This window comes from Esox lucius, chromosome 19 (genome assembly GCF_011004845.1).
Source record: "Esox lucius isolate fEsoLuc1 chromosome 19, fEsoLuc1.pri, whole genome shotgun sequence".
Classification (NCBI taxonomy): Eukaryota; Metazoa; Chordata; class Actinopteri; order Esociformes; family Esocidae; genus Esox; species Esox lucius.
This window is the reverse complement of record NC_047587.1, coordinates 38,797,690-38,821,775: the sequence shown is the minus strand read 5'-3', so window position 1 is coordinate 38,821,775 and position 24,086 is coordinate 38,797,690. Positions and strand designations below refer to the sequence as shown.

The 24,086-nt window shown below is 41.6% G+C and overlaps 1 protein-coding gene across 6 annotated transcripts in view; it reads right to left on the bottom strand.

Moving 5' to 3' along the window:
* Positions 1-21,614, bottom strand: part of phf21ab (PHD finger protein 21Ab) — a 30,385-nt gene extending 8,771 nt beyond the window's left edge. Inside the window, exons 1-13 of one of the 6 annotated variants that reach the window (XM_010884274.5) lie at positions 21,590-21,614; positions 17,166-17,217; positions 16,299-16,397; positions 12,306-12,338; positions 11,949-12,014; positions 8,370-8,528; positions 6,116-6,382; positions 5,547-5,645; positions 4,339-4,659; positions 4,096-4,194; positions 3,467-3,518; positions 3,284-3,363; positions 2,991-3,051 (exon numbers count right to left, since the gene is read on the bottom strand). In XM_010884274.5, coding sequence (XP_010882576.3) covers positions 2,991-3,051; positions 3,284-3,363; positions 3,467-3,518; positions 4,096-4,194; positions 4,339-4,659; positions 5,547-5,645; positions 6,116-6,382; positions 8,370-8,528; positions 11,949-12,014; positions 12,306-12,338; positions 16,299-16,397; positions 17,166-17,207 — 1,378 coding nt within the window. In that variant the 5' untranslated portion in view covers positions 17,208-17,217; positions 21,590-21,614. Of the gene's footprint in view, positions 1-2,990; positions 3,052-3,283; positions 3,364-3,466; positions 3,519-4,095; positions 4,195-4,338; positions 4,660-5,546; positions 5,646-6,115; positions 6,383-8,369; positions 8,529-11,948; positions 12,015-12,305; positions 12,339-16,298; positions 16,398-17,165; positions 17,218-19,423; positions 19,449-20,801; positions 20,827-20,924; positions 21,180-21,589 lie in introns of those variants that run through there. The other 5 variants (XM_034288214.1, XM_034288215.1, XM_034288216.1 and 2 more) reach the window with 5 other exon arrangements.
* Positions 21,615-24,086: the final 2,472 nt, after the last annotated feature.

The following is a 24,086-nucleotide window of genomic DNA, read 5'->3' as shown; positions in this document are numbered from 1 at the left end:
TGGAGGCAAGAGGACAGTCAGTGGGTGGCTGGAGGCAAGAGGACAGTCAGTGGGTGGCTGGAGGCAAGAGGACAGTCAGTGGGTGGCTGGAGGCAAGAGGACAGTCAGTGGGTGGCTGGAGGCAAGAGGACAGTCGAAGGGAGAAAGCCATCCATACAGGTGCTGGTCATAAAATTAGAATATAATCAAAAAGTTGATTTGTCAGTAATTCCATTCAAAAAGTGAAACTTGTATATCATATTCATTCATTACACACACACTGATATATTTCAAATGTTTATTTCGTTTAATTGTGATGATTATAACTGACAACTAATGAAAATCCCATATTCAGTATCTCAGAAAATGTGAATATTACTTGCATGTGGCCACTCACACATTGGATAATACTGGTGTGGGGTGGGGGGGGGGGGGGGTTAGGGGGCAGACCAATACCAAAAAGGGATTTTTAGAAATGTTGGCCAACTGATAAGTATGAACATGAAAAGTATGAGCATGTACAGCACTCAATACTTAGTTGTGGCTCCTTTTGCCTGAATTACTGCAGCAACGCGGCATGGAGTCGATCAGTCTGTGGCACTGCTCAGGTGTTGTGAGAGCCCAGGTTGCTCTGATAGTGGCCTTCAGCTCTTCTGCATTGTTGGGTCTGGCATATCGCATCTTCCTCTTCACAATACCTCATAGATTTTCTATAGGGTTAAGGTCAGCCGAGTTTGCTGGCCAATTAAGAACAGGGATACCATGGTCCTTAAACCAGGTACTGGTAGCTTTGGTACTGTGTGCTGGTGCCAAGTCCTGTTGGAAAATGAAATCTGCATCTCCATAAAGTTGGTCAGCAGCAGGAAGCATGAAGTGCTCTAAAACTTCCTTGTAGATGGCTGCATTGACCTTGGACCTCAGAAAACACAGTGGACCAACACCAGTAGATGACATGGCACCTCAAACCATTACTGACTGTGGAAACTTTACACTGGACTTCAAGCAAAGTGGATTATGTGCCTCTCCTCTCTTCCTCCAGACTCTGGACATTGATTTCCAAAGGAAATGCAAAATGTACTTTCATCAGAGAACATAACTCAGCAGCAGTCCAGTCCTTTTTGTCTTTAACTCAGGCGAGACGCTTCTGGCGCTGTGTCTTGTTCAAGAGTGGCTTTACACAAGGAATGTGACAGCTGAAACCCATGTCTTGCATAAGTCTGTGCGTGGTGGTTCTTGAAGCACTGACTCCAGCTGCAGTCCACTCTTTGTGAATCTCCTCCACATTTTTGAATGGATTTTGTTTCACAATCCTCTCCAGGATGCGGTTATCCCTATTGCTTGTACGCTTGTACATCTTTTCCTTCCCTTCGCCTCTCTATTAATGTGCTTGGACACAGAGCTCTGTGAACTGCCAGCCTCTTTAGCTATGAACTTTTGTGTCTTGCCCTCCTTGTGCAAGGTGTCAATGGTCGTCTTTTGGACAGCTGTCAAGTCAGCAGTCTTCCCCATGATTGTGTTGCCTACAGAACTAGACTGAGAGACCAATTAAAGGCCTTTGCAGGTGTTTTGGGTTAATTAGCTGATTAGAGTGTGGCACCAGGTGTCTTCAATATTGAACCTTTTCACAATATAAACATTTTCTGAGATACTGTATTTGGGGCTTTCATTAGTTGTCAGTTATAATCATCAAAATTAAAAGAAATAAACACTTCAAATATATCAGTCTGCGTGGAATGAATGTATACATTATACAAGTTTTACTTTTTGAATGGAATTACTGAAATAAAAAGTTTTGATGATATTCTAATTTGATGACCAGCACCTGTACACCTGTTCACTAGGACCTCTAAAGGCTACAGTCAACCTCAGAGGAAATAACTTGTCAGATGCTTCCATTCAGCTAAAAGTTGCTGGGAAAGGGACACTAGATAAAGCCAATCTGTTTACTGCAAGGATCAACAAATGAACACAGTTTAAAAACTAATTTCAAATAAAAACATCTGCCAAAAGTTATATTGTGACACAAACTATTATTCTTTTCACCAGAATCTTGTGGTTTCCACAAAATCGTTGAAATGAATACAAAGAATTGGTAGTTAGAGAAAAGGAAGTCTTTGTCGTCAAGTCTTCAAGGTCAGAAGAGCAGTCTTCAGCCAGCAAGCACAGATGGGTCAGCAGAGCAAGTTTAGTGTGTAAGAGCCATTCACCACATTTAGTCCCATTTACATTGAGTACATTAGAACAAACAAGCATCAAATATAGACCAACTGTGCAATCTATACAGCCAGGTCCAAAAATTACTCGCACCTCACCATGAAGATAAGCAAAAATGAATCATTTTCTTTATGCTATTACAATTGCTCAGAGAAAGAGATAATTACTCCTGAATTATTATGAAACAATGTAAGTCTATTATTACCAAAACAATTCAGGCAAAAACCTGGAGGCTATACTTGGCCAGAAGTAGATCGCCCAATAAAACGACAACCCTAAGCACACATCGAAATCCACAGACTAGAATTGGCACCAACATCTAAATATCAGTCTCTCTACATGCAACCAATTGAAAATGTCTGTTGAATTGATAAGGGTAGTCTATATGGTCATTAAAAATACAGTATCAAGTGTCGAAGATCCCTCTGAGTTCTCTAATCTCAAAAAACTTCTTCAAACATGTCATCCTCACAAAAGTGTGGTGGTACATTGAAAACTGGGGTGCCAATTTGTTATTTATACTACTAAAAAAAATCTCTGTGGCCAAGAGAATTTCAAATAATATAAATTCCAGAATGTTTGAAGTTAACAACACACTGTAGCTAAGTATTTTTGATTCATTTTATACATTTTTTTATTTTTTGCTCAACTTTAAAAATGTATGCTTTTGGACCAGTCTGTAAATTTTCTGCCCCTGGGCATTGGAACAGATGTACGTGCAGGTGTTTACAGCATGTTGAGTGAATACTGGAGAACGTGTTGAGCGAATTCTGACAGTGTGTTGAGTGAATACTGACCTCTCTTCCTGGTGCCCTGGTGCAGGGGAGTGTTTAGGTAGGTCACTGCGCTCTTCTTCCTCTGCAGGCCGTATGAGCAGGAACAAGTATGGGGGGGAGAAATCCAACTGTGAATCGGCTGCCCAGTCTATTGCGTTGCTAGCTCACACAACCTACTTGTCATAAGCTCCGTTCAGACGTTCACATGCTGGCAGAACGGTGCACGCTATGGTCACGTTACACAGTGTGTTTTGTTTGATCTGCACGCCACTGAAGCGTACAGAGTAATATGAAACACTTCCGTCAGTCCATACCTCCGGCTCAAACACAGCTCCACTGTACACCGGATTCGCCGTTGTTCGTCTCTTACGCTCCTGCCTCCTGCTCTGAATTTCTATAATAAAAGAGCAGCTTTTCAACACAGGCATTGGAGAAAAAAACATCTAGGTAATGCAGGCGAAGCAGGATTTACTTCAGGCCTAACTGGCGGTGCTCACCTTCCAAATGGTCATGGGTGACAAGCCCAAGGGACACCATGAAGGCGAGTTTCTGGAGGGGACAATAAAAAGGATATTTTAGGTCCACACTCCACGGTCCACCGTCAGACAGGGTCGTTCTAACATGACAAAAGCTCCTAACCTTTGAAAGTAACTCCGCTGTCCCAAGACAACCTGTGCTAACAAACACAGACAGGTCTACTGGCTACTTTGACAAACTGCCGCGGAGGAAACTTGTTCCAAACCATGAATAAAACAGCAATAATGCTGAAGATTTACAGAGGTTTTGCACCTCTGTAATATACTGTATCTATTTATGTATTCTAGGCAAAAAGGTTTTGATGTATCCCATGAAGGTTTCAGAGTTCTCAAGACATAGCAGCACAAACAGCCCTTGCTCTCTGACTAGGCCAATGAACAAACCCTGCAGAAATGATTCCCCATGTTAGAACTCCTAACATCTTGATCAACATAAACTTTATACATCATAAACGTACATGTTCATAGTGTTTCTTCAGGTACATCTGATTATTTGACTGACACTGACAAACAGTAAAATGGTATTGTATTTGTTATGTAGGTTCAAGTCCAGGTTTGCTCTGAAGCCTGATCTTCGGCTCCCACAGTACCTGGGGATTGTCCTCTCTCTTGGGCCTTGGGGCTGGAGATGGAGGAGGAGTGCTGCTCGCCAACTTCTTCTGTCCCGACCCCCCGTGAGCTTTAACAGTCTGGAAACAAGCGGAAGGAAAACAAAGCTAATACACCCCTGACTGACAGAGTTCCCGTGTAGCATGCCACCACTTTCATTTGGAGAAAGGTCACTTTCCTAACCCCTGGAAATGAAAATCCATGAAAAGGGACAAACCACTGACCTTGGCGTCTGAGGCTAGGCCGCTGATCTGCAGTGTCTGCGTGGGGGTGGCCAGGCACGCAGAGGCCGGGGCCGTGATGACGATGCCCGTCACGGTGGCGGTGGGCTGGCCGCTCTTGGTGCCCAGGGCTGCGCAGGGCTGGCCATTGACGATGCGCACCTGGTGGATGGGCCCGGCGCTGGAGGGAAGCGAGGAGGAGCTCAGCTTGGTGGTCAGCATCACAGAGCCCCGCTGGAGCAGCTGGGGGGCCGCCATCATCGGTGGTGGGGGCGCTGGGGCAATGGCCACGTTGTTGTTGGGAGCAGTAGGCTTTGGCCGGACCTGAGTCGGGAAGGATGGGTCAGGGGTCAGACAGTCGGTCGAAAAGCCAACAGGGGGCATATTGGGGCACGGGTGTCTTGACAAGAGCATGTGAGCGGGACTGTCCAAGGAAAAGTAATGCCAATGTGGTGCTCTGAGATATCACGGTAGATGGAGGAAACTATCGTTACCGAACAAGGAACACTTAACAAGTTGCAAGTAAAAGTGACAGGTTACCAAATATTAGCCGTCATTCATTTCTTAAAAGGAACACCGGCAAAGCCAGCAAATATACTGGCGACCTAGATGGTTTTGCTGGTGTTCCTTCAGCTTTGCTGGTGTTCCCAGACTATACAAAGTATACCGCGTTCTTCGTAGCTTCCCGGGAGTACAACACACCATACCCAACCACGTGTGTTTTGGGTCGAATCCCTGGTTGGATTGACTTATAGAACTCTAAGAATGAGACCAATGTAAAGACCCGGAGCTCCCAGTGGCATTACACGCCTCATTAACAGGATCTTACTTCTCACGTTCACACCCAGGGATAAAAACAGGTGACCATACCAACAGCCAAAACAAAAAAGACTCAGAAGCTGCAGGACAACAAGTGTTTCACCACAAAGGAAAAGAAAAGCGGCAGATGACGGTATTAACACAGACAAACGCAACGACATAAGCACACATCATTCTGAAAGCGGTAGAACACGAGGAAAGGGTATGAACGGAACCACAATAGTTGAGGTCTATGTAGCCAAGACTACAACTAGCTCGTGTCCTACAACCACACTGTTGTCCTCTACTGACAGCTCAGTGGAGGCCTTCTTGCATGTGGCCACTCACACATTGGATAATACTGGTGTAGGGTGGGGGTGGGGGGTTAGGGGGCAGGTCTTACTGGGACGCACCTGTGGTTGAAAGGTGGGTCGAGGCGTCAGTCTAGGAGGAGGGACAAACTGAGGAACTTTGATTGGCTGTGCTGAGGTGGGGGTGGTGGTGGCCTGCACCTGAGACAAAACCACAGCAAATACTGTATTCTCTCTATTGAGCTGCAGACAACCGTTTTAACTGAAATTCGGACTTCGCAGAGAGAAATAACTGCAAAGGGCCACCTCGCACCACCGCCTCAAAGCGCCTCCTCATTAAGAGACACGGTTTTCAACAAAGAAAATGATAACAGTTCTACCCAGTTTGCTCTAAGACACTAGGTCAGCATTTAATCAGGCACCCCAATTCTTGCTTTATCATCTAGTTCATCTTTTGACCAATCTGATCAGCTCTTTCTCAAAGCTGATCTGATTGGTCAAAGACTAGACAGTAAAAACCTCAGAAATTGACTGCCTGTGTAAAAGCCTTGTCTTCATTTGAAGAAAAAGAAAACATGTTGGGGTTTCCTAAACCGTCATCAAGTTAAAAGAAAACAACTTGAAAGAATCACAGTGACACTACAATGTACAGGAAGTTAAACAACCCGTACCACAACAGCATTCTTCGACACCAATCGAACGGGCTCGGAAACCTGACCGGTCGACTTGATAGCCACCTGAAGGTTCACCGGGGTGTTCTGGGAGTTCGAGATGACGTCAGAGTTGACGGCGCCGGGCTTGGAGTGGCTGAGAGCAGTCACCATGGCGACAGTGGCAGGGCGTGGTGCCATGACCGAGGCAGGCATGCTGTGAGTGGCAGCTTTCAGCACTAGAGGTAGAGTCTTAGTGGTGAGGACAGGGGTGACAGCCGGTGTCTTCTGAGAGAAAGAAAGAGGAAAAGAGGAAATAGGTGATACATCGAGGCATGGAGGGAAAAGGGAGAACGGTGGAAATGTGTGTCATCGGATGGTCCAACAGTCCACAGAGCTGCATCGTGGGCCTGAATCACACCCAATGATTTTTCAGCAAAAACCTCTCTTTTCCCTGTCTCAATGCTGAATTAAATTATTAAAATGCCTGACAACATAGTTTCTTGAAAAAAAGTTTAAAAAGAGGAAAAGTAAGCATTCTGATAATAGAAAGTGAATTATTTCTACTTCTTGGTCTGTTGACCGAAATTATTCTTAAGTCTCTTTTGCATGTATTTTAGTACAGAACTTTTGTATGAGTAGATTGGTTTGGAACTATAACGATCCGGTTAATGTAATACTTGACTATAAATGTATTAGCCTATTATGCATATAAAGATGGGTGAAAAATGCAAGGAAAAACATTGTAATGAGGGGCTTATGCACTGCAATCCTACCAAAATACCCCCCTGTGTGTAGTTCTCGATGGACTGCTTTTCCTGACAGTCTGATCATGTCCTGAATTGACATTCTCAGTCACCTCGGAAAGAGTTGCTCTTCTGTTTTTCCTTAGTAATTCACGAGCATCATGGTCCTCAAATTTGTGCTTTCAACCACAATTTCCGACCCCATTTACTGATGTCTGTCCCACTGATCTAAATGTAGATGTAACTTTAGACACAGTTTCGAGTGAAACACTAGCTAATTGAGCAGTCTTTGTGACTGAAGCTCCTGCCATCCATGCCCCAACATTGAATCCTCTCTAAAAGTCAATAAGATCCTTTCCTCTTGCCATCTTGATTTCAAATCGAGGTCAACTAGGCCTGCTCAGCATTTTCAACAGGCTACAGAGCATGACAGGATGTTAAATTGCTTAGCTGTATCATGCTTACCTGTTTGGAAGCATCAGTATTCGTTATGTTTCTCCACACATTTATTCAGGTTTTTCCTTTAATTTGTGACCCGTCTTTATATTAGTCGCTTTTGATCAAGAATTTAAAATGATTAGAATTAGATGCTGGGAGATTTAGGTGCTAAGTTTCTAGGGTTGAAATCTAAAGTGATAGAATCCCCACAGTCTCCAAGCCCCTCTTTTCCAGATATCAAACAAACAGTAGGTCTGTTAGGACTTGTGCCTCAAACACACACACATCATCATCGCAGGAAATGTACATTAGTTTCCAATGGAAACGCCACGTTGCTGAGGCAGTGGCATTGCGTTTTGTGTGTTGGATTCACATGCATCAAATTCCATGCGTAAATGGCTTGACAGAAATTGTAGCAAAGGGCGAATGAACAAAGTACTACTAGGGCCAACTTCAATAAAAAGGTCCCTGGAGGATGGGGGGCATCCTCCCGTCAACAGGACCCATATGTTACCCCACTCTACTAACACACCCCTACCACAACCTCTTCCCAACTGGCAAGTAGGTCAGAAGAACAGGGCCCAGTCAGCAATTCTACCAGCCAAGTCGTTTCCAATTGCCATCAGGGCCTGGGCCAGAGAAACGCTGCAGACGTCTGTAACTCTGATTATATCAAACACCACAGGAAACCTGCCAGCCGAGCACTTCCCATCTCGCTAAGAGCTGGAGATAAATCTACAGAGCAAAGAAGGACAGAGTTAACAGGCTGTGTCCATCCGTCTGGTGAAGCCTGGGACCCGTGAGGTCTGACAACAGAGAAGTACTGCCGAGAATGACAAATAACTGGCATTGTTTAGGATTATAACGTATCTAATGCCATCTAGAAAAGAAGCAACTTCTTTTAAAACTCCCTATTTAGGATTTTAAGTTGTGCTGAACACAGGAATGCAAAAAAACACTCAAAAATATAATAATGTTTTGGGATTTGGGGAATTTTGGGAACCAAAACTACACCAAAGTACACGACAACTCTTTGGGCGGCGTGACAAATGGCTGAGAAAGGGCGGAGGACAGGATGCGTAGTGGCTTACCTGCTGCAGGGCCTGGCTGTGTGTTGTCTGATGCAGGGCCTGCAGGGTGGCGGACGAAGGAATCTGCAGAACGTGTTTGTCCACAGCCGGCACCTGCGCCTTGACTTCCGGCTCCTGCTTCACCAGCAGGTCCTTCCTCAGCTGCTCCACCACCTTTTTCTGGAGAACAGGAGGGAGAGAACCAGGGTTAGGTGATATTTGGAGACGAGGGGGAAAAGAAGGAGAGGAGTGAGGACATCTAGAGAAGGGGGAGGAGTTGTCAGTATGAGTATCTGTTTGGAATACTCCAGTCCAGTTGATAGTGTCTACGTTTTGTGTGTGTAAAACCAGAAAAATTACAATTATTTACAACAGTGTTGCAACAGGTACGCCAGCTTCACCTGGGTATCAAGGCCTTTTTTTGTGTGTGCCACGACACTGCCAACGATTCACAACGTATTATGTTAACTACATTAATCTCATGTAAAAGCTTGGGAACAACTGGGTGACAAAATCAAGACTGCAAAAAGCACATCTAGATCTTTAGTCTATCGTTGACAAAGTGTGTTAACTCAGGCTGGGAGCACTTAAGTCTAACGCCAGTTTCTTGGAGTTAAGATCAAACAGACTTCTGTGACTTCAATTTGAAGGGGCTCTGACCTTTAGATGCGACAGCTCTCACAAGTGCACAAGAGCAAATAGGAATCCGCTGCACTGCCAAGTCATTTCCATGGCTAATTCGGCTACAGCGCAGACACAAAACAGTCTTTTCCGACACAGTGAATTAGGCCTGCTCTGAAGAGGGGCAGAGACTAGGGAGCGGAGGAGCAGACCATTCTGGAGTACTGTGGCAGTGCACACTCGTTCCTTCTTGTAAATAGTTATCCAAGGAACAGAGCCATTGAATATTCATTTACTGTGTTTGCCCAGGAGCAAGCCAGTGCCCCATCTCATCCTTTGGGGGGAATTATATACTTCTAGCTTCTTAGGTTTACTTTGCTCATCATTTTACCTGCTGTCTGCATAGATCGAGCAGTCTTTCATTTTGCAAGGTCTTGCTTGAAGAAAACGAAGTGGGATATTCCTTATGAGGTTTTGCAGAGCCACTCCGACAGAAGAGGATTGTGGAATATTCTGCAGAAACTCACCATAGCCTTTCAGGCTTCAGTCCATCATTTTTTACAAGGCTTTCCTAGGGAGATATGCTTTTCTTGCCAAGAAGCCAATTTCTATGTAAATCAATCAATCCGTCGTTTTAAACAGCTGCAGAGGGAAATAAAATGAAAAGGACGATGTCCTGTTTACAGGACCAGGCGGTGGGCAGCCCTTAGTTCAGTTAATCAAACAGGGTTACACAGAAGTATAAGACTGACATCCATTGTTAACCGTGTTACCTGAATTGCCAGCAAGAGAAGTTCTAGGAGAATCATGGGAAAAGAGCATCTTTCCGATTGGCTGAGATTAAATGCTAGAACGTCAAAGAGCAAGAGGTGACATTCAAATGGACTGGTGCCATGGACACTTCAGAGCCACACTTGATCTTCTAGTACCTTTTGTTAGACCCTACAGGGAAACGAACAAGCTGAGAGGCCACAGCTGGCGGCAGATGGAGGGAAATGGGGGTAAAAACGCACAAATGGTCCAAACAGTACAGAGCTTCATCTCAGACGATAGCCCTTTTATGATGTCATGGCCTGCTCAAGTTCTCACGTTTTACAGGACTGTGTCTAAAAGGGCAGTGGGTTTAAACGGGTGTGTATTTGTGAACGTCAGTACAACACACTTCTGGACTGTAACGCATCAGAATACACCCAAGCAGTAACAGGTCAGCCGGGCCACAAGCCTTAACAGCATGCACTGACTCAGTTCTTGAAACACTGTTTGTTGCTTAGTAACAACGCATTCCAGGGCAGCGTTGGTGTAAACCGTACTGTTATTTCCCATGAGACTAAGAAAAGTTGTATGGGGAAGGTAAACTCAACAACATTTTTGAGATGAGATCCTTAACACACCAGGCAAAAGAGGAGGACAAAAGGCTTTACAGAACACAACATACCCAGCATGTATGAGAGATGCCGATTTCACCAGTTGGATGTTTGAGCATGTCTTGCGGAATTGTGAGTTGGCGTTGGCCTCTTTCTTCGCTAAACTGCCACTCCCAAGTCTCAGCAAATAACTCCAAAATCCTATCAAGTCTCACATGTCAAAACATGCCTATTTTGGGGGGTTTGTCATCAAACATCCTCAAGTCTATATGCCACTACTGCATTTGGCATGCCCTTACTGAACACCTCGGCAAACAGCTGACCAACAGAGAAGGTCAAAGCCTTGAAGCATACATGTACTAAAGATGTTTAAATTGCATACATAATTCAAAACCCGTATTTTCCGACACCCAGCTGCTCCAAAAGAACACGAAACAGGTCGTTAACCAAAACAGCAGCCACTTCCAATATCCGGAATATATCCCAGGCTCCTTGATACGTCCCGGACAACATGCCGGCAGTCAGTAACTACGCTGATTACTCAAGCTCCCTGGACTGGAAAGACAAAGCAGTGGGAGAGCGAATCCTCGTCAAAGTCACACTGGGTCTCACAGCAGGAAGAATAATGCAAAAAAAGGAGCATGCTGGGATTAGAAAAAAGGGTCTGCCTGACAGCATCCATCACAAGACATCAGAAGGGTAAACAGTGTGTGTGTTGTGTTTACATGCCCAGTCACACGGCGCAGGACAGCGGGAGAAACAAAAGACTCTTTGGCATTTATGAAGTCCTATAAGATAAAGGTAACATTCAAAGATTACATTTGTGTGCATCTGCTAAAGTGAAATTTAAAGCAAGAATTTAGTCAAAGTCAAAAACAACCACCAAGTTTTTTGATGTTTTGATCTCATGTATCCAAGCCATCAGTATTAGTAGCTGGGCGCAGTATTATGTTACTAATACGCAGTATTATGTTACTGATATAGCTGGGCGCAGTATTAGTAACTCCCCACATAACTCCCAGCAACAAGCAGATTCTGTTAAGACAGAATACGGACGCTCAAACACATTAAGCAATGTAGCACACCGTAACACGTTGAGACATACTTTAACTTTGTAACCACACGCCTTTAATATCTCATAGCAGATCTACTAAAATGGGAGTATCAATGTTATAAATTATTCTGTCACACATAGAATCTGCAGCATTTTTATTCAAAACTGTTAGGTGCTAGTGGTCTAAACACTGTTCTGGAAATGCAAAAACAGCATGTAGAAACCATTCACATGAGGAATTGACAGCCTTGAAAGCCATACTAGTGAATATTACACAAAAATAAAATATATTAGTGGGTGTTATTGTTGTGGAAGGCTTCATTTCAGATTACCTATAAATTTACCAGCCCTGAAATCATCATTTTTGACTCTGAAATGCAGTTTATCAGAAAAGGTTAATTAAAGAAAAGAAAAAAGATATTGAGATATTATGAACGTGTAAAAAAATATATATCATTTGAATTTATTTTTAAGGCCATATCACCCAGCACAAAGGACTGAGCTCCACATAGAGCAGTGTGGGAGCCTTGTGTTGTGTCAGCATACTGTCCAGATAGATACCTGCTTCTCGCTAAGGGCTGTGATCTTAGCCTGAAGTTCGTGGAGCTGCTTCTTCAGATCAGCATTCTGGAAAACAAGGCAAAGATCGACACTTTCATGTCAAATTCCAATAATTTACATCCATTGACAATGGATGTGTTTTAAAGGGTTACTGGTTTACTTCAACCATGTCAATTAAACCTAACTGAATTTCAATACTTGTCTCAGTCACTACACAGATGTTTCCTATGGACAATACATCTATAAATGAACCAATTATCTTAATGGTATTGGAATGTATTGCCTCAAAACAACCAGGTGATAAAACACCATTTAGAACTTGGAACTTATTAGTCTCCCAAAAACAAACATTTTTACCTGTGGGTCCTGCTTCATTTGGGCAACCAATTTCTGAAAAAAGGAATAGGAAATGAAAAGATTAACAGCGACACCTAAAGGTCAAATACTGAAGTGCGTTAAACCAAGAGCACCTATCCCATACCAAGTGTGACAGAGGCCACTGATCAGCCTGAGCAGGGCTAAAACCAAATTGCATAAATTAACAACCCTCTAGTACTGCCATCATTACAGTATTAAGACTATTAAGATTCAAATATGGAGATGATACACATACATACATACATACACATATATATATATATAGTGAACTGTCACACCTACCCTCATATTTACACTTAAATGTATTTGAAGACAGGGATATTCAAATTGCCTACTCATCCTGCAAAATACCTGAAAACAAATTAACAAAAACTAAAATAAGGCTTGTTCAATAAGGACTGTACTCACCATGGACCATAAAAACGGCAAAAAAAAAAAAAAGCTTAAACATCAAGGAACCATGACCTTCATATTGTTGTTAGGTGACCGGGAGAATCAAATGTAAAGAACCTTACTAAGCTGGCCTATATGAAACTGCTGAGGTCACATCCACACCTCTGGGAGATGTCTTTTCAATGTGCTGAGTGTAGCTTATAGAACACTGGGGAGTTAGCTCACTAGAAGATGCTGGCCTGTCCTCTGGTGTTCAACACCAAGGAGGCTGAAGACCTGGCCGTCTTTGCAAGTTATAGTGTAACATCTCTGAACAAAGCCTATAAAACTCCATCATTGCTTAACCCTAAAAATCACTATGCTTTTTGGCCAAGCTAAATCGAGATGTTATCAGACTGTCAAACAAAACCTAATATTAGATAAAGGGACTGTGGATATGTATGTTGCTTAAGACTTGCTTGGTGTTTTGGATAATTGTCTTCCTACATGACCTAGCTGTGCTTGGCAGACACGGCCTGACATTCTCTGTGCAATTGTCTGATACAGTACAGGATTTGTGGTTCCATTAGTGACGGCAAGGCATTCAGGTCCAGATGGTGCAAAACATCCGTAAACTATGACACTACCAACCAGGGTTGCCAGATTTTATTGACATTAGAAGGCAAAAATCACCTGCAGACTCCACAAAAATAAGCAGAATGTATTATGATTTTGGCATGGTGTGACTAGAGCTGGAAATGTCACTGATGACGAGGGCCAAAGTTACTCCCATTTATATTGGCAGGGCCAGCCCAGGTCAGGCCTGGTAGTTAAGCAAATTACTCAGCATTGAGTTAACTAGCGGGATGCAATAACGTTTTTACACCTGATGATTGCATGTTAGATTACCTTGCAAGTTGAAAAAAAACCCGAAAGAACCACCCAACCTTCACTTAATTTATTCTCTGTCTCAAAAATAAATTCAAACGGTGGGCAAATTCACTCACCTACCATTTATTAGGTACACCTACTTAGTATTAGTTTGGACTCCCTTTTGTCTCCATCCTCTTCAATTTGATGTGTTGTGCATTCAGAAATGCCCTTCAGCACACCACTATTGTAAAGCGTGTTTATTTGTGGCCTTTCTATCAGCTTGAACAACTCTGACCATTTTCTTGTGCCCTTCTTATTGACAAGGTGTTTTTTTGCCCACAAAACTACTGTTTACTATATGTTTTTTGTCAACAGCACCATTCTTTGTAAACTGTAGAGAGTGTAGTATGTAAAAATCCCAGGAGGCCAGCTGTTTCGGAGATGCTGGAACCACAACGTCTGGCACCAACAAACTTATTACAATTTTTGGTTGAACAACAACTGAGCCTCGTAACTATATCTGCCTCCTTTATATATTGCGTTATAGTCACATAATTCATTGTTTGGCTAAACTGTGTTAAATTGCAGGGGCATCTATTAACGTTTCTGCTTCGTGTACTGCAGATTGGATAGCGGTACATACATGCTGGAGCCAGCCCGTTCCACCTCATCTTAAAGATGCTCTATTTGACTGACATCCAGGCATCAAACAAACTACTTAAGTAGTTAACTTGCTGTCATGTTCCAGGAAGCATTCTGAGACAATACATGCTTTGCGTATTTATCCTTCTGGAAGTATCCATGTGATGAAGGGTAACTTGAGCCATGACGGAAAGCACCGGGTCAGCGACAGCATTCTGACACTCTGTGGCATTCAAACATTGCTCAGTTGGTATAAAAGGGAACCACTGTGGTAAAATTACCCACACATTTACACCACCGCAACCGGCATTTACCGTTGTCTAAGAGTGGTGTGGGTTCACACAACGCTTGTGTACTTCACCAGTTATCAGCGTAGGAATTTCATGACTCTGACAGTGAAGCCCCGAAAATCATTGTACGCTCTACGGCCACCGCGGCCTTGTGCCTCTGCTACTGTAAAAATCTCATGGGTCAGCAATCGGTTTGTTTGTTTCTAAGTTTGTTTGTAGTTTGCAACCACAAGAACGGACAACCACAAGAACAGACTACATGCAGGTAAGCAAGCTAGCAAGTTATCGATTGATAGATCTGTTTAGATTATTTAGGGCTTAACTGAATCAAACCTCTATGTTTTGGAAGGCGTTTTCATGAGCAACTGGGAAGTGGGATACTCTGAGTGGGAGAATACACCTGAATGCTTTTTGTGAGCTCTGAGAAGTAACGGTAGTTTGACATCACTCGACACTGCAGCGTTTGTGGTAAAAAAATGTTTATGACTTGCGGCACCCCCAAATAAGTCACTACATTTGTTTATTAGGTCGTACACATTTGCGCAGGTGATTGTGATGTAAAATGACACTTCGCAGTTTACTTTTGGGTAACTGAGGTAATGTTAGCCTTCTTGCTAGTTAGCCTTAACGTTACTTAACTGTCAATACAGTTGCCTGTTTGGTGTCGACATGTGAATGCTCTCTACTAAACCTGAAATGAAACAAATTCCAGAATCGATAAAAATGTTGAGCAAGGAGTAGATGTAATTTCAAGGATAAAAAACATGATAACTGAACTTTATATCAAATAATTATATTAAAAAAGTGAATAATGCCTCTTTTTATGTCATGTATGTTTTTTCTTTTCTTATCAGCAATTCAAATCCTCCTATTCTACTCAATGGCCTGTGTGCCCTGGCATTTGTGCCCTAAACATTTTAGTGACACTGAAGGCCAAATTGCCACGCCCCTAAAATGACGAAATTCCAAGTCTGCCTGTTATTATAACCGGGCTTGTTTGACAACCCTTCTGCTAGCTTGCACGATTCTTGCCAATCCACCTCTCATATCAACAAGCCATTTTTGCCAACAGGACTTTAAACCCTAGACACTGTTGAATGTGAAAGCCCAGGAGAGCAGCAGTTTCTCAAATACTGGAACTGGCACACTTGGGACTGACAGTCAGACACACTCTACACAAGTCTAATAGGTCACTCGTTTTGATCATTCTGCCGTTCAATCAAACAGTCACTGAATGCCATGGTGTCTGTCTGTCTGCCTGCTTTATATAGCAAACCAGGGCCACACTGTCTGTAGGAGTGAAGCATTTATATGAACGGGGTGCTGTAACCAAAACTGACCACCAAGTGAGTTTATATGTATAATGCAGAGCTCTCTCAGACCAAAAACACCACATATGCCTAGTTAAGTTACTTACAGATTAAGTCGATTTTACAGAAAGAGCTTGAGGTAAGAAAAGGTTTAAACATAACCTGTAGAATAGCCTAGCACGCCAGCTAGCGTGTGTCATGTTAAATTTGTGAAATAGGATAACCTTTAGAGTTCTTATGCAGCAGATTGGCTGATGGTGGGACATGCCTGGCATCTACTCTGCACTGCTCATACTGGGAAATGTTGGCCAGAAAGTATGAAAGATTATTAATACCAATAGGTGGGAAACACTCATACAATTACCTCAAAGTATTGTTTAACATTAAGCACGCATTATTTGTAGGCACCAACAGGAGCCTGAACAAAGAGAGATGATGAACAACGGAACAAAAACAACGGAACACTAAGGGATGTTTCCTCCTACCTGATGGACTTGTATTTCCACTTTCAGGGCTTCCTGTAATGTTTGTAATTCCATCATTGAGCCAGTTAGTGTGCCAGTCAGTCCGAGGAAACGTTCAGCCTATAGGGAGGGAGGGAGAGGAAACAGCAGACATCACCACTACCTTAAATTCTGCTACTTCGTTTAGTTACATGGTGAATATCTGAAACAGTCAATTTGGTGGTTTTAAACTGGCAGTCAAAGTAAATAAGAAAGATTAAACATGCGTAATGCAGTCACAAATTCCACACCCGCAACCGTTTTTGTTGGGGAGTACTAAGAAACACATTGTCTGATCAAGTGACACAATACTTAGGACATGGTAATCATGGCTTGGTTTTGAACTCCACATCAGGGAAGGACAATTTTGTAGGACTCGATTCATTTCCCTCAAAACATACTGAAACTCAGAATACACAGAGAGCTATTATAAAAATATGGTTGTGATTCCACAGGGTTTTTCTTGTTATGTCAGTCACTGACAATTGCTCAATTAGCCCGTCAGCTAAAATGTTTTAGATTGGTAAGTAAGTCTAGCGTCTGGTTTCTAAACGCAGTAATAATGGTTGGAATAATGACAGACGGGCCAGTGTTGGATTTGTTAGACACACTTGAATATCAAATTAGACTGCAAGCATGCAGAATTACAGGAAATTATCTGTGAAACTGAAAATGTTTTTCCCTGCCCCATGTCCAAAATGTTTGTTTGCTTAAGACAATTCCCCCATCTCCTCTATGACCCATAATGTGGAACTCCAGAAAATGTGCTTTAAAACAGCAAAAAAGTATTAGTTTGTGGAAACCAACTGAAGATTGACAAATGGCCTGAGGTGTACAAGACATCCTTACCTTCACGCCGTCACCGGGTTGAATACCATCCGACTGAAGCATTAAAGAGCCGCTGTATGGAAAACGGAAAACAACAAGGTTACTCGCTTTCCCTCCAACCGTACGGAGACAATTCAGTAGCAAAATAAATAGGTTGTTTCTATTAGGCCACTTGCAGCGATGTACCATAAGAACACAAAATAAGTGGCAAGCACAGATCGCTGTTCATGGTGACAGGTAGCCAAAAACCACATTTCATGTTTTTTTCTGCCAGAAAAAGTAGGTTAACAATTCAGCAAAATAAACAGGCCTGAAAATGCCATTGGCCCTACACGATACCATAGGGAACAACACGTCCCTGAAAAAGAGGAGTCAGTAACTTGTGTTGTGTTTACTGCTGTTCGGAGCCAGGATTTAACTGCCCTCTGATCAAAGTGGGCTGTAATGATGATATGCATCTGCGTTAAGCTCATTGATTCAAAGGCCCATATTACAAGTAGAAGGGCTGTCAGTGTATATAAGAAGTTGATCTTAATTGAACTACTTGCCAAAAGAAAAGTAAAGAAAAGGAGACCAACTCAAGAACACATATTAATAGAAACAAAGACAGTTCTGTTTCCTGAAATGGGACTTTAGTTCTAAACATGACAGGATTATTATTGTATCAACTTGGAGATGACATTTGCGCGGCACTGACTAAAGCCAAGCTCACAAAAGCATCCATTTGGCTGGTTTCATGGCACAACAATTAATAAACAGTGAGAACCGGGAAACCGGCGAGTCGGCCCGAGGCGATGTTACAGCCGTCCAGTCCGATTGATTTCCGGGCCAAGACTGCGTGCCAAGATAACAATTACAACAGGAGCGGTTTCAGGACTCACCACCTGGCAGTGTGACTGGTCTCCACTGACTCTCACTCACTCCCTGCAAGCCAGGAGAAGCAGAGCCCATCAGGCCTACATGAGAATCCCCCACAGCCACAAATGGGGCTTTGGGGATGGCTAAGTCACCACAACTTTGGAAAACGACCAGAGCAACCAAGCCAAGGTCACTTGTAAGGTGACCGCATTACAGCGATGCCGTATGTAAGACTGTCATGCTAAATATCAGCAGACAACCAGGAAAATTTACAATTAGGCTAACCTTGGTTTGACTGAACAACCAGGACAATTCACAACTAGGCTAAAATTGGTTTGACCAAACGTGAATTCTAATGTATGGTTGAGCTCATAACACGTATGATTCTGGTCAGGCCAAACAAAATTCCATAATAGCAAAAATCAACATATTATGCAAAGGCTTGCATATTGGACCAACCACAGCTCAACTTCCTCATAAACCGGTAATCTTGTTAGATTTGCATAAATCCAACACATCTCTGCAGTACAAAAATAGTGCAATTTCAGCCTATCAGTGCACATTTTCTGAAAAACACAGTTCAATCAAGCCACATGCCAACCAAGTGTTTACCACTTCAGTGCATTATGTGGTGAGAAATGGGACAAAATTAATCGCATGTTACCATGCAATGTCATAATTGCAGCAGAAAAATCATGCTTTTTAGACTGCAGATTTACAAATAAAATCTCAGGAATCCTAGAGGGACTGATCAGTAACAGCTGATAATACTGGGCATAGAGACCCTACTTCTGATCCAAACCTGCACCCATGCGTCCTAATGATTCAGATTGCTTAGAAACCTACTAGCGTTCAGTGGGTCAGTTAAAGTTACTGTACATGACACAAAGTCTTTCCTTTCCTATAGAGGTTGATCCTAGACAGCTAGAAGAGCTGAGTAAGTAACAGTGTAGGCCTATGTGTAATTTAAAGCTTGCATCACTTCATTAAAATTCCAGTGGTCAGTCTACAAGCCAAGCCAACAGAGCAGAAGACCAATGTTGATATAAAAACATAATGGAGACTAATGTTCAGAAAATGATATCTTTGAGACCATCTATATCAGAGTAATGGCATATAATTAATCAGCCCAGGCCAAACACACAGGTGGACTGCACCCTCAACTCTTGTACTGAGTGAAAGAAACAACCATGCGCTCTCCTATTCAAAACTATTTCCGTTCATTAACGCTAGAGATTACAATCTAACAGTATTGTTTTTCTGGTTTTAGGTTATTTTTAAAGACAGCATACTGTAGAGGATTGATCCAAATACAGGCAGACACACAGACCTAGGCCTACACACACCCACTCATAAAGGGACAATCCACTTTTGTTCAGTTCTGTGAGGAGAAAGGATTTGGAAGAGCCTGCCCATCTCACCCATCATCTTAGAGCTCTGATGAGGACCTCAGCATTTTTTCTGTTACTTAAAGCAGTAAAAAGGCTCCACTCCAGTGTCCACATTTTTGTGCTACCAAAAACTAAAAGATTATAAAACGTAAACTGTTGTGTCATAGATACAGCTAGACACATGCCAACAGACAAACTTGATGCAAAGGAGCATTGCGGTCTCGATTTTACAGAACCTTGAGTCAGACAATGTGGGCTAAATGTTTTATGAATATTAATATCGCGTACAGTCTATTACATTACTCCATCTGCATGACTTGATTCGTTTGTATTACATAACCATAACGGCACAAACTTAGATGTAGCACTAGCACTATTTACCCCATGCACATGATGCACGGTTTTCTTGTCTAAAAAATACTTTAACATTCTGTCTTGTTACAATACCAGACAAACTCAATAAAGACTGCTTTCAATGCGGAAAGTGTAGTCTATGGATCTGAATAAGTTCAGTTGGGTAAACTTTAGGCCTATACAACGGTATGTGAAGGTGCCTAGGTATGTTTTTTTTAAGGTAAATTACATTTGATTCTTAACGAAGACAAAGGTAATTGCAAGGTTTTCATAGAGTGCTAATGTGTTATTTAGTACATATGAGCGTCAACAATTCTATAACTTTAATTTAGCTACAAAACAAGTGCACAAATAGCCATCTTGGGCTCGCGCACGTTTAATTCGCCTTCGTAGCCAGGTAGCCAGCTAAGGGCTTGGTTATATAGCTAGCCAGTTGGTGCCAGCTAGAGAGCGCAACATCATGTTATTACCTAACTAATGGGATGGAGTAAGACTTTATTACCTAGGTAACTTTCCGGGTTTAAAACTCACTTAAAATTAAGATATCGCTACCAAGTAAGTATTACAACCTCGGCATCCTCGTCAGCGTTAGCAAGCCTCTTAGCAATCAGAAATAACCGGCTAACAGAGCGAGCTTTTACTGCAGACAGTCACTAGACTAGAGCAAGCTAGCTAAGCTAGATAGCTACGGTTAGCAACTACCGTTAGCAATAGCTAGCTCAATAAGCCACAAAACTGTCACCGCTAACTGCAGCAAACAAGCAAGCTAGCTGTCAACCTAGGTAGCTAACTAGCTAAGTAAATATAATATTAAAAAAACACTAGTAACTTAACAATAAGAACAATATTTTGAGGATAGCTTCTAAGATAACTAGAATTTTACAAAATTGTCAGAAATAGGCACGCGCTAGTGGTTACAAGTTAGAATCGGCCCCTTTCCAGCCATGTCCGCTGCCCTCCAATAGCAGTGCACTTCGCTAGCTAGAGAATATCATCCAACTCCTATAATAAGAAATAGCTATGAACAAAAACGGAATCCGTGAAATCGTCTCACCTATCCCAAAACACGATGGATTACGGGTATATGGACCTAAAGCATGTGAAAACAACCAAAGTTTATAAACAATGAAAATTAAACTTAATAATAATTTAAAAAAAGATCCCAATGTGCACTTACCCTCCCTCCACTCTACTCACTTGAGCAGCAGCAGTCCTCCTCTCCTCAGAAATTAATTAAATAAATATTTACAAACAACCCAATACCTCTCTACCGAATCTCCGACACAATTATATGATGTAAATATTCAAATATGCTCCATTGATTCGAGTCTGAGATCTCCGTAATATTTTTTAATTTGTTTAAATTCAATTTGTCCAAAAAGAGAGAAACTGAGATACAAAACAAGAACTCTTCTTCAATCTCATTCACCACAGCCTGAGCACAACAGTTATCAATGCGCTCAAGAGGAGGGAGAAGAAGGGGTAGGAAAACTATTTTTAAAAGGTGACAATTCTAGTCTTTGCATACCAAATTGCTTCATTGATGAATAGTATATTGTTAAAGTTGAACATTTCGAGTCGATGGTCGTTTCAAGTTGAAACGAAAATCTGTTTGAAAAGCGAACTACTTTTTGTCACGGTGCGGCGAATTTATTTCACTTTGCCTAAGGAACATAGGTACTACGCCTTCCATTGCCTAGGGAAAAAACCCGGATGTAAACTCGGTGAAACTCATCTGGAGAGAAGTAGCACTCGGAGCAACTCGGTGGAAAGAAATACGCGGAGCAATTTGTTGCTGATTTCGACTTGCCACTGCCCCTATCCTGAGCCCTTTACACTTACCGTATATTGCTTGAAATGCACGTCTTTCTTTGTACCATTATCTCTTTTATTCAATCTCCGTTAATTTGTAGTGTTAAGGGGGCGCTCGACATAATGAAACGGTAACGCCAAGTATCAAACATTGATGCAGTTGTAGAACCCGTTATACATGATTTCTGGTGATGGCTGGTTGTGGTAGATGTGAGCTTCGTCGTGAGGCGTGGGCAAGCGGCTCTAAACAAGTGCGCCATGTTTTTATGATACTTTGAGATAATAGTTGTTTTATGATGCGTCAAGTCACATTATACTGAGTATAACGAATTATAGATAATTGATGGTATTACTGTAAATTGGGTTTAGCAGAATGTAAGCGAGGTACTTCTAAAAATAAATAGTACTGATGTATAGTTTCTCCTTGGCCTATCACTGGTTTATAATTAAATAAATAATTAATAACTGGTTAAGCAAACAGATATAACGAGTGTAAATATTTTATGCACGAATATTCCTTAACTGTCAACTACCACACGAGGCACCATCTATTCCAGAACACAAGTGACTCCTTTACAACGTTCTAACGGGTGGGTTAAACTACTTTCATCAAGGGTTCTCAACGGTTTTGTCCCCCAGGGGGCCAACTTTTTCACATACAATATCAGCATATTTTATAGGGAACTAGGAACATTTTGTTTTTAAGTTAATTCGCTGCAATTGTACCCATTATTCATGTGATTATTTATAGACTGTCTGTTATTCCTCAACCAAATATATTTTATGATAATGTAAATGGAACCTCAATTATAGATGTTTTATTTTACACAAAGTGATTTAATAATTTATATGAAACCTCAATTTTGGTTTTATACAGATTTTCATAGAATGTGATAGGATCAATTGATATCAACAGTCACACATTGTATCAAATTTGTTTGATTCCCTTACTTAAGAATTTTTTAGCTCACTCTTAGCCTAAACCATAGCAGATAGATTAGTATATATTGCACCTTTCTACCCCACAAATCAAGGAAGGTCCCATTTCCCTCCCTGAAACTCTGGCACCCCATTTTCCTCAAAAGTTGGGAAGCCAGTTGTAGCTCTTGAACTAATGCTTTCAATTCTTTCTTGAACCATATTTTCCAGAATCTACTTAATTGACTAAGGTCTACTTACTATTCCTGAGTTTGTTGATGTGGTTATCCCACCGAGCTATCTTAAAATGTCTGCATTAACAGTCTCTTGATAAGATCGTCTGCTAAATGACTATAAATCTTAAAGTTTGTGGATTGAGCCTTCTGCGGAATATGTTTACTGCATGTTCCTAACATAACTTCATTCAATATGGCATTTATTATTTTAAAAAGTGTCTGTTTCAAGTAGCCGGTGGTGAGAAAAACTCACAGTATGCAATGGTTGAGGAGGTCTGTTAACTAATTATCTAATATCTTTGCTGAATATTTGAAAATGTATTTTAAAAAATGTAATCTATGGTTCTCCCAAACCAATTTCGTAATGTCAAATTTGTGATTTTAGCTTTACCTCACCACAACACTCAAGACATGTCCTCCAATGCACATATTACAAAGACGCTCGGTTTCATCACATTACTCACTCAAGCAGGATGTTTTTGCTGGCACACACATTCTGCTAACATGCTAATAAGCTTCTTGTGCCTTTAGTCATTACTGTCTTTAGCTCATATTATAATGATGTGCTCCTGGAAATCTCATTTGTGATTAAATAAAAAAACATCTCAATTGACAATGTAAGTCAACTAGACAGTTGTGTTTACTTACTCAACCCTATGGGAGATTGAAACACATAGTCTCCTCTATGAAAAGATAGTGGGGGTCAACTAAGATATATGTTCCTATTTAAATTGGTGTGATAGGGAGTCACTCATTTTTTCTTATTATAAATATTGAGTGGTGAATATGCTTAGAGTTGCTAGTCAAATGTTAATTATTTTTACCATTGTAAAAAATGTGGTTTTAGCTATATGTTGAACTGCTGTTGTATTGATGGGAACTGAGAAGAGAGGTGTCAAAATGGATCCCTATACTGTGTCATATTGATTAGTTGGGCAAATAACAACTCACCAATCCTAATTACATTTTTAAACACTCCCAGAAGATTCTAAGAGCAGGTCATGACCTTTGAGCCTATGGTCCCTCAATGGTCCCTCATCCAGGAAATGCATTTCAATTTGTTACAATGTTACAATACATGCATCAAGTTTATCCCAAATAATACATCTGTCATTGAAAGCACAATACTATCTGACAAAATGTTTATACACTTTGGCAGACACATTTTTTAATGTTTTGTGTGTACATACATTTTTCATGTGGGTTAGAATCAAAAGCACAGACATGATGTTACAAGTGCAATGCGTTTTAACTGAGACATACAGGAGTATTACAAGTTTAACTTCATTTTAGATGTAATCCTGCTATCTTTGAACTTTTACTGTTGAAAAGGAATATCCCAAGTTTAGTAAAGTAAAGTACACATCTTAAAG